This window comes from Neolamprologus multifasciatus, chromosome 2, assembly GCF_963576455.1.
Source record: "Neolamprologus multifasciatus chromosome 2, fNeoMul1.2, whole genome shotgun sequence".
Lineage (NCBI taxonomy): Eukaryota > Metazoa > Chordata > Actinopteri > Cichliformes > Cichlidae > Neolamprologus > Neolamprologus multifasciatus.
The window spans coordinates 13,838,613-13,849,577 of NC_140440.1; the positions used below are offsets into that span (position 1 = coordinate 13,838,613).

A 10,965-nucleotide genomic window follows, 5' to 3' on the forward strand; every position below is an offset into this window, starting at 1 on the left:
CCCCGTCCCCCCAACCTCTTTGTGTCTGTGTGTACGTACACACCCCTAAAAGTGCACCCTGAGGCCGGAGACCAAAACTTCACACAACGGTGAGGACACTTGTCTAGATAACACCGGGCAGTACGGTAACTTGTGTTGTAAGAACACGTGCACCCCCACAACGCTCACCAAAATCATCAGTAAAACCAAGAAGCTCCAGACTGGTCACAACTGATAGCAAAGAGTAAGAAGCACAGAACAGCAGTAGCTATGTGAGAAACCTGCACTGCACAGATGTTTAAAGCCCCCACAGAGATCTAGTATAAGTCAACCAGAAGGGCCCACCACACTGCAGAAGCTGAGGGACACCGAACAGACCTGAAACCCAAGCAGAGCACGGCCCAACACAACCCAGGCGCCACGGCCCACTCCCAAAGGTGCAAGACAGCCATCCCCAAAGGTGCCTACCTGAGTCCCACTCTCCTGGAACAGAGCGGCAGGGAGGACCCGGGCCTGCACCACACAGGACAGCACAATGTATGTAGATTAAGGAAAAGAGAAGGTGGCTCCAGGACCCATCAGCTTTGTGGCCCACTGCTGTCGCAGCGCATCAGCCTAGACCGACAGAAGCACAGCTAGTGGAGGATAGTCCAGCCAAAAAGTAATAAATGCATGAACTCGTTTTTCAGCATCACTCTGAGACAGGATGAACCCTTTGAATTAAAGCTTCAGTTACATATTGGTGTTTGCTGGCGTACGGAGGCAAAACAACAACATACTCATGGAACTCAAAGATATGATGCAGACTAATGACACGTATTTGTTTTATCCACACTGAATATCAAAAGAAATGGTGTTTTTAAAATGTATCAAAGAGTAAAATCACTCAAGTGGCAGCTCACACACATGCATCCTTCTGATGCAGGTGCTGCAGTATCGGCTGCAGTCATGGAATGAAAAGACAACAATGTAACCAAACATTGTTATTTTATTATCATAAAAAGTAACACAATCCCCATTAGGCATTACATACACTACAACAACAGTAACACCAGTACGACACATCAAAGGGACTTTTGGATATTATAGACATTTTTAAAAAATCCCTCCTTTTTATTATTTAAATTGTTTTGACTAGTTATAACAGATGAACATAATTTACAGGTATGACATATCGTCACCATTAGAAACATTGTTATTGTTGAGAATCTCCAGTCTTAAAAACAACCGCTAATGTTGAGGGAAGACATTTCATGGACCGTCACTGTAGAAACAGGGATTGTGCTGGAGAAGACAAAGGGTTGATGTAAGGCCACTGGGCCAGGCGACAATGTGGAGGCTCGGGGTAGGGAGCAGTGCAAACATTAGAGATGAGAGACACGTGTTCCAGCAGGCAGACACAAAGCCCCGTTTCACTGTGGAACAAAGAAGAACCCCGCTGCTGTGGAACAAGAGCTAAAAACCTTCAAACATGGTCAAAGAGATGCAGAGATTCATTTCTACTATTCAGGCTTCAACCCAGCTGTAATAGTAAGCCTGCAGGGACAGGACTCACTGTCAGTGGTGAAGGTGGAGCAGTGATATCGGGACTTATTCTCATCTTTCTATAGTCTTTCTATAGTCTTACAACGTGGGTACAAATGGCACAAACAACCTATGTGTAAAAGTAAAATTGGGACTAAAATCCTAGTGTAAAGGTAGTAAGAACAACTACCTACTCTAGGGAAAGAGCAGAGACAAGAACCTTATTACAGAGAGATAAAGGATGTTTCGCAGATTTGTTGAATACTGACAAAAGGTGAGTAGAAACCTTCAGGCATGATTGACTAAGGGCTACAATTCTAGAATACTTAACATTGAACACTCTGTTCCAGAGAACAGAACATCCCTGAGGGATACAACCCAAGAACTGCAGGGGACCCGATGTAGAACAATACAGACCAACTAATGATGTCGGTTACACAACAAGTGAAATGTAGATGTGAAATCGTTTTTTAATGAGAACCTTTCTGAAAGTCAGCACTGGATGGAGTAAAGGAAAAAAACAGTGGCTTCAACACTTTGATATGTAGTGTGATGGTATATTTATGGTGCCCTCTAAAAGTCAATGGGAATCCAACACGAGCAGCTTCAGCTTTCACTCCACACGAGTCATGTGTACGTTGAATATGCCGTATATACAGACGGTAGGTTGAAATATCACTGTACCGTTAACCTACTCTTGGAGAGCGCTGAATACATGTGTTTGTAAGACATTCACAGGCTAGAGGCTAATGACAGTGATATTTCAGACTGTCGTTTCGCTTCTATGGAGGTAGTTGGTATAAGTAGAGAGAAACTTACCGGATGGCAACGACGGAAACAGTCAAACGGATGAGAGGAAATCGAAAACACTACAGAGGTTCTGGAACCCAATTTCAAGCATGATTTGTAACAATTTTCAAATGTAGCTTTTAGTTCACATATCACTGTGACGTAGTCACTGTGACGTAGTCAGGTGCTCCACCTGCCCGTCAGGCTGGACTCTGTGCTGCTGGCCAGAGATATGCAAGTACAGCAGCCGTGTGATACTATAATCTTACCATAGTGTCTTCATTTTTAATTTTAGTCTCACTGACCACAATACATCTTAGCACCAGGAGTGAAGAGCTCAAGGTTTTGATTCAAGCCGTTTGAAGACAAACTGAAGTATTTATAAAGTTGATAAAAATATAAATTGGCGAAAAAGCTGTGCAAAAATACTAAAAATGTCAAATCCCTGTCTTTTTCTCTGTGTGTATAAGACTGGTTTGTTTGTTAGATCTTGCATTCTGTGTTGGACTCTAAGTCACTACAAGTGCAACTGCGATGTTGTACATGGCACATTAACATGTAGCACAGACTTTGCTGTTCTCACACAAGGATTTATAACGAGAACTCTCATGCACTTCCTGTCTCTGGAACGTGGGCGGTTATTTTAATTGGTTAAACACGTTGACCCCTCATGTCCACTGAATAAAGCCGTTTCACATCAAGGAGTCTAAATTTTGTTGTTTGATTCACTTGTTCAGAGTTTTTCCCTTTATTGTGTTGTCTTGTCGAGGTAGTATTTCCAACAACGCACTGCTTATAGTCTCCAGATTGTTGGTGGTTACTGTGACTAGAATGACGAGATCTGTATTACAGGAGGAAATAAATAAGCCGTAATGACGCCTTTAGAGCCTCAACAGAACTCATCGAATAAATACGTCGAGAAACTGAATGAAATGAATCTCAACAAGAAAATCGACTCAGGATACCAAGAAGTATTTCATGTTACCTACACACATAATATACTACACACATGTAGTTGTCAGTGTAGAGTATTGTAATGCATAGATTTATAATGTAAATCTGATCACTGATATTGGGGTTTTTCCCTCTATGAGACTGGACAAGCGACTCTATGTCCACTGGACTAATAACTCAGTTTTTGGATGGACTGTAGCCAACGGACATGAAGGGTAACAAAAGAAACAAAGGTAAAAGTCTGTAATCATCAATCTCATCTCTGCACCTGCAGCCGTCCATGTTTAACTGCTGCCTGAACAGAAACCGCCAACAGTGTCGGGAGTTCAGATGGGCACCATAGACATAAGAAATGCTTCCATACATTCTACAGAAATGTTCTCGTGTAAAACAAAACTGTCCTCTGTAACCACTTCACATGTGTTGTTATGTTTTGGAGTGATGATAAAGGTTTTTATTGCCATTTTCTGTGGCACTGCACCTTAAAGGGTGTCGCCATTGGCAAATGTTATTTGAGGGCAAACAGAGACAAGCAATGAGTAAGAATTGGTTAGTGAAACTCTGGGAACCCCTTATAAGTCAGAACTGATGCTTCTCAGTGTGTAATACCAGTTGACACCACAAGAGGGGGTTAAGTCATCTTAAGCAGCTGAATGGGCGTGAAAATAACATAACCTGAGATTACAGATTATCCAAGCATTCAGTCACTCGCTCACTCACTCGAACCCACACGTATGAAAAACACAAAAGCTGTAGTGTGTAAACTAGAGGCTAGAGAATGACAGTGTGCAATATCCTGGTGTGTGTAGTTCTGTGTGAATGAGCTGCTTCCTGGGGATCTAACTTCCTGTCTGTGTCCATCCATATGTGTGTTAGCAGGTATAATCACAAAGGACCTGTCACAGCGGCACTGCCAGCCGGTCTGTCAGTGTTCACTGTAACAGTCCATGACCAGTCCACCGGCTCTGTGTTCTGCCCAGCCCTTAGTTCTGACCCTAGACGCTGGTGATTGACGCGAGGCAGGCACTGGGCTTCTGGAGTTTTTCTGGTTGGGTGCCAGCAGGTTCTGGAATGGCACGGAAGGAGAAAGGAGGACCGTTTCCAGTGGTGATGTTGAGGTGGCCTGGGCTCAAGGCCAGATTCTGCCGTCGGTTACTCTCCACTATTGAAGAGGTGTTAGATGCTAAGCTCTCTCTTGTTCTGCAGAGTGACAGAGACACAATTAGAAATAACACACCCATAAAAGAAGGTTCTTCAAGCTGACATTGCTGTGTATGTGTGTGTCTGTGTGTGTGTACATATATACACACACACAGAGAGAACAGCCCAGTTTTTCCAGTTATTTGTTGCAGTCGAATGAAGTCCAATGAACAGCTTGAAATGGTACAAAGGTAGTAGTGTAGTGTTGAACTGCCAGAGGGTTAAAACAAAGGTAAGGTCACCAAAACTGAAGAATAATGTGCATTTCAGAATTATACAAAAAGGCCTTTTTCAGTGACAACATGGGTTAACAGTTTAAATCTGTTCTGCAGCAACGGAGGCTGATCAGCCTTGAAAGCTGCTGCTGTTACTTCCTACATGCACCTAGTTGGTCAGGGCTTCATCCTACAGCAGGATAAAGACCCCAAACAGTCCAAGCTGTGGCAGAACCACCTCAGGAACAAAGAACAAGATGGTGAGCTTGGAAACATGGAGGTCCAGCACAGTCTCCAGACTGAAACCATCGAGCTGGTTTGAACTGGACAGAAGAGTGAAAGCAAAGCATCTACAAGGTCACATTCATGGGAACTTCAGCTACAGATATGAGAGAAGATTTGATTTGTGTGGTAGAAAGAAGCCACGGCTGTGTTCAGCTGTTATATCAAAGGGGCGACTTTGATGAGTCAGAATATATTTGGTCTATAAACTGATTCCACGATTTTTTTTTTACTCCAATTGCTCATTTGTCCTATGTTTCCATTTCAGAGTGCAACGAGACATTAAACTGTATGATTTTCAATAAAAAAACTGGGAAAACTTTTGATTGGTATATATATAGTAGATGTTATTGTCATTGTTATTGATCACTGCTAAACTGATATAACACTGTACAGCTACCTCAAATCTCACCTTCTATTGCACATCGTTTTATTACTATTATATTTATTATTATGACCAACTTTTGTCTTTATTTGCATTACTTCATTTTAGAATCACTCAGAATCAGGATACTGTGCTGACAGCCGACACAGTACAGACAGTAACTGTAACTAAATGAAATAATACATTACAGAGTTACATTTACAAAAGTATTGGCCTCTTTCCTATTTCCTCTTTTTCACATTTAAATATTTCTTAAATGTTTCTTAAAATTAAATTTAAACATTAGACAAAGATAACAAGTTAACTCAAAATGCAGTTTCTAAATAAAGGTTTTTATCATTAAGGGGGAAAATTGAATCCTACATACAAAGAGCTCAAATATAAATATCCACAAACACAAAGTTTCAAAATGTAAGACTTGTTGTGCAGCCTGAATGATCTGAAGGAGGATTTGTAGAGGCTCCCACAGACTAACTAAACCTTTGTGTTTGCAGTGATCCAGAGTCGATGGCACGGTTGGCTCCTTCAGCTTAAACTCCTCAGAGGCTGGAAGCTTTTTCTTTTTCTAATGGAGGCTAAATGCTTGTGTTCAGCTTCCTCCTATAAAATGTTTGCAATTTTACTTAAAAAAGAATCAAATAAGACTTAAAGAAAAAAATCTGTTTACCCAACATGAGGAAGCACGCTACGCTCACTAGTGTCCACAATGATTGATGCTCTACCAGGTGCACACGGACGAGACCATCAACAAGAAGCTCAGTGAGAAGGCAACAATTGTTGTGCAGTTATTAAGAAATGAAAGAAATATTAAATCCCTATAAATCATCTTCTGTCTTGAATTCCATCCTATGAGGTAATTATGGTCAAAAGAAAGTGAAAACAAACTTTATTTTCTAGTAAGAATGTTCTGATTCAATCACATGTGTAGCACATGAGCACAGAAAAAATCTCTTGTCTGTTGCTACGCTGCAGACGGGCCTCCACACCTGAACAGGAAACGAGTCATTGCTGTTGTGAGCTCCAGTCAGTATTAAAGGCTGTGGTCAGCTGACCTGTGGTGCTGCTCCCACGTGCTCTTTGTGGATTTACACACCTAGATGTAAGCAGGTGTTTCTGTAGATGGTACAAAGTTGGGATGAAATTTTGGACTTCAGTAAATGAAACTAAGCCTTATCAGCCTCGCACGTGTCCTGTCTTTCTTATCTTTCTCCATCTCTGATTGGCTCTCATTCTTTTGTCTCATTGGGGAATCTAGCAGCTGTACTTTTTACTAGCTGCACACAGTTTGTATGCTTGCTGATATTTGTTGATCTGATAAAAACGTTGCATTTAAATGACCTGCAACTTAAAAACCGTAACTCCATCTCTGAGCGCTCCTCGTCTGTCGGGCTAGCTAGATGCTGAAGTATCGTGACCACAGCTTCTGGACATCTGCACTAATTCCAGTGTTGACAAGACCAAAAGATAAACCACTGGCCCACTTTGAACTTGTAATAAATGATGCATAAATGACATCGTTTTGTCTCTCTCGTCTCTGTGTGTGCAATAGCCCCACGGTGGCAGATACATCATTTGGATCGACGTTCATGTGTTACTGTTTAGACTCTAATGGTTTTAATGTTTGAAGCAGTGCATTGAAAGGAAAGCACAACTCCCCTCTTCACTCAAAATGTAAGGAGTTCATGTGCAAAGCTGTCAGAGAAATAAATACTCAGCTAAAGTACAGATACCAGAAAATTGTACTTAAGTATCCTGCTCCTCACATACAAGGTCTTAAATAATCAGGCCCCATCTTATCTTAATGACCTTGTAGTACCATATCACCCTATTAGAGCACTTCGCTCTCGCTCTGCAGGCCTACTTGTTGTTCCTAGAGTATTTAAAAGTAGAATGGGAGGGAGAGCCTTCAGTTTTCAGGCCCCTCTTCTGTGGAACCAGCTTCCAGTTTGGATTCAGGAGACAGACACTATCTCTACTTTTAAGATTAGGCTTCAAACTTTCCTTTTTGCTAAAGCATATAGTTAGGACTGGACCAGGTGACCCTGAATCCTCCCTTAGTTATGCTGCAATAGACGTAGGCTGCCGGGGGATTCCCATGATGCATTGAGTTTTTCCTTTCCAGTCACCTTTCTCACTCACTATGTGTTAACAGACCTCTCTGCATTGAATCATATCTGTTATTAACCTCTGTCTCTCTTCCACAGCATGTCTTTATCCTGTCTTCCTTCTCTCACCCCAACCAATCACAGCAGATGGCCCCGCCCCTCCCTGAGCCTGGTTCTGCCGGAGGTTTCTTCCTGTTAAAAGGGAGTTTTTCCTTCCCACTGTCGCCAAAGTGCTGCTCATAGGGGGTCATATGATTGTTGGGGTTTTCTCTGTATCTATGAAGCGCCTTGAGGCGACTTTTGTTGTGATTTGGTGCTATATAAATAAAATTGAATTGAATTGAATTGAAGTACAATTAAGAAGTAGGTGTACTTCAGTACTTCCTCTCAAATGACTTGTTAAGCAGTTCATACAGGATCACAGTCACGTGTTGACTAATGTCTGGAGATTTGCCTATAAGAGCAGAGATAATGTAACCGTAGCATCAAACCCTCGGTGCCAATGAAGGGAAATCCTATGAAATGCAGTTATCACATCAACCTGTTTTTACTTAATAAAGTCTGAGTGGTCAAAGCTGAATATCATCAGCACCATAAAACCTGCTTTTAGTGTCAAAAAGCTGTTGTCAGGGTTTAGCAAAGAGCTCTGTGACTGTAAGCTCTCAGTTAAATTAGCACGATGATGCATTTACAAAAGCTGAAGAGGGTGAAAAACGTCTTTGGTGACCTAACAGTGCACTGGTTCATGTACAAATGTGTAGTCAGTTTACTCCAAGGGCAGCTTGTGAGTGTCAGATATTAGAGTGTGAAGGAGTAACTGTGCAACAAAACGAAGCAGAGGTTTGACACTCTGTACTGTTGTAGTTAAGGGAAATGAAAACAAGTCACTTCACTGTAAAACTGGACTCGCCTGTTAGAAGTGTTTGGTATGTGTCACCGTTACAAACTGTTCCACCTTAAACATCAGAAATCTGTGTGTAACAGCTGACCTCTGTCAAGTGTAGAAGAACGCACACGTTTACTGTCCCACACATCTGTGAGTGTGCGACCAAAGTTTTATTCTGTGTGAGGCTGCAGGAAGTTGTTCTAGTTTATATCACACAATGATTCATGATCAAAAAAATGTGTGTGTCTGTCTGTCTGTCTGTGTGTCTGTGTGTCTGTCTGTGTGTCTGTGTGTGTGTGTCTGTGAGTGTGTGTGTGTGTGTGTCTGTGAGTGTGTGTGTGTGTCTGTGTGTCTGTGAGTGAGTGTGTATCTGTCTGTGTGCGTCTGTCTGTGTGCGTCTGTGTGCGTCTGAGTCTGTGTGCGTCTGTGTGTGTCTGTGTGTGCGTCTGTGTGTGTGTGTGAGTCTGTGTGCGTCCGTGTGTGTCTGTGTGTGCGTCTGTGTGTGTGTGAGTGTGTGCGTCTGTGTGTGTCTGTGTGTGCGTCTGTGTGTGTGTGAGTCTGTGTGCGTCTGTGTGTGTCTGTGTGTGCGTCTGTGTGTGTGTGAGTCTGTGTGCATCTGTGTGTGTGTGTGTGTGAGTCTGTGTGTGTCTGTGTGTGTGTGCGGGTGTGTCTGTGTGTGTGTCTGCGTCTGTGTGCGTCTGTGTGTGTCTGTGTGTGCGTCTGTGTGCGTCTGTGTGCGTCTGTGTGTGCGTCTGTGTGTGTGTGAGTCTGTGTGCGTCTGTGTGTGTCTGTGTGTGCGTCTGTGTGTGTGTGAGTCTGTGTGCATCTGTGTGTGTGTGTCTGTGTCTGTGTGTGTGTCTGTGTGTCTGTGTGTGCGTCTGTCTGTGTGTGTGTGTGTCTGTCTGTGTGTGTCTGCATCTGTGTGCCTGTGTGCATCTGTGTGTGTGCGTCTGTGTGTGTGTGCGGGTGTGTATGTGTGTGTGTCTGCGTCTGTGTGCGTCTGTGTGTGTCTGTGTGTGTGTGAGTCTGTGTGCGTCTGTGTGTGTCTGTGTGTGCGTCTGTGTGTGTGTGCGTCTGTGTGCATCTGTGTGTGTCTGTGTGTGCGTCTGTGTCTGTGTGCATCTGTGTGTGTCTGTGTGTGTGTGTGTGTGTGTGCGTCTGTGTCTGTGTGCATCTGTGTGTGTCTGTGTGTGCGTCTGTGTGTGTGTGAGTCTGTGTGCGTCTGTGTGTGTCTGTGTGTGCGTCTGTGTGTGTGTGAGTCTGTGTGCGTCTGTGTGTGTCTGTGTGTGCGTCTGTGTGTGTGTGAGTCTGTGTGCGTCTGTGTGTGTCTGTGTGTGCGTCTGTGTGTGTCTGTGTGTGCGCGTCTGTGTGTGTGTGAGTCTGTGTGCGTCTGTGTGTGTGTGAGTCTGTGTGCGTCTGTGTGTGTGTGCGTCTGTGTGCGTCTGTGTGTGTGTGCGTCTGTGTGCGTCTGTGTGTGCGTCTGTGTGCGCGTCTGTGTGTGTGTGTGTGTCTGTGTGTGTGTGTCTCTGTGTCTGTGTCTGTGTGTGTGTCTCTGTGTCTGTGTGTGTGTGTCTGTGTCTGTGTGTGTGTGTCTGTGTCTGTGTGTGTGTGCCTGTGTGCATCTGTGTGTGTGTGTCTGTGTCTGTGTGTGTGTCTGTGTGTCTGTGTGTGCGTCTGTCTGTGTGTGTGTGTGTCTGTGTGTGTCTGTGTGTGTCTGCGTCTGTGTGCCTGTGTGCATCTGTGTGTGTGTGTCTGTGTGTGTGTGCGGGTGTGTCTGTGTGTGTGTCTGCGTCTGTGTGCGTCTGTGTGTGTCTGTGTGTGTGTCTGTGTGTGTCTGTGTGTGTCTGCGTCTGTGTGCCTGTGTGCATCTGTGTGTGTGTGTCTGTGTGTGTGTGCGGGTGTGTCTGTGTGTGTGAGTCTGTGTGCGTCTGTGTGTGTGCGCGTCTGTGTGTGTCTGTGTGTGTCTGTGTGTGCGTCTGTGTGTGTGTGAGTCTGTGTGCGTCTGTGTGTGTCTGTGTGTGTCTGTGTGTGCGTCTGTGTGTGTGTGTGTCTGTGTGCGTCTGTGTGTGTCTGTGTGTGTGTGAGTCTGTGTGCGTCTGTGTGTGTCTGTGTGTGCGTCTGTGTCTGTGTGCATCTGTGTGCGTCTGTGTGTGTCTGTGTGTGCGTCTGTGTGTGTGTGAGTCTGTGTGCGTCTGTGTGTGTCTGTGTGTGTGTGCGGGTGTGTCTGTGTGTGTGTCTGCGTCTGTGTGCGTCTGTGTGTGTCTGTGTGTGTGAGTCTGTGTGCGTCTGTGTGTGTCTGTGTGTGCGTCTGTGTCTGTGTGCATCTGTGTGCGTCTGTGTGTGTCTGTGTGTGCGTCTGTGTGTGTGTGAGTCTGTGTGCGTCTGTGTGTGTCTGTGTGTGCGTCTGTGTGTGTGAGTCTGTGTGCGTCTGTGTGTGTGTGCGTCTGTGTGCATCTGTGTGTGTCTGTGTGTGCGTCTGTGTCTGTGTGCATCTGTGTGTGTCTGTGTGTGTGTGTGTGTGTGTGCGTCTGTGTCTGTGTGCATCTGTGTGTGTCTGTGTGTGCGTCTGTGTGTGTGTGAGTCTGTGTGCGTCTGTGTGTGTCTGTGTGTGCGTCTGTGTGTGTGTGAGTCTGTGTGCGTCTGTGT

The 10,965-nt window shown here is 44.4% G+C and overlaps 1 protein-coding gene across 2 annotated transcripts in view; it reads right to left on the reverse strand.

Annotated features, from left to right (window-relative positions):
- Positions 1-949: 949 nt before the first annotated feature.
- Positions 950-10,965, reverse strand: part of stox2b (storkhead box 2b) — a 51,532-nt gene continuing 41,516 nt past the window's right edge. For both annotated transcript variants that reach the window (XM_085171177.1, XM_085171185.1), the window contains exon 4: positions 950-4,446. In XM_085171177.1, the coding sequence (XP_085027303.1) occupies positions 4,242-4,446 (205 nt within the window). In that variant the 3' untranslated portion in view covers positions 950-4,241. The remainder of the gene's footprint in view (positions 4,447-10,965) is intronic.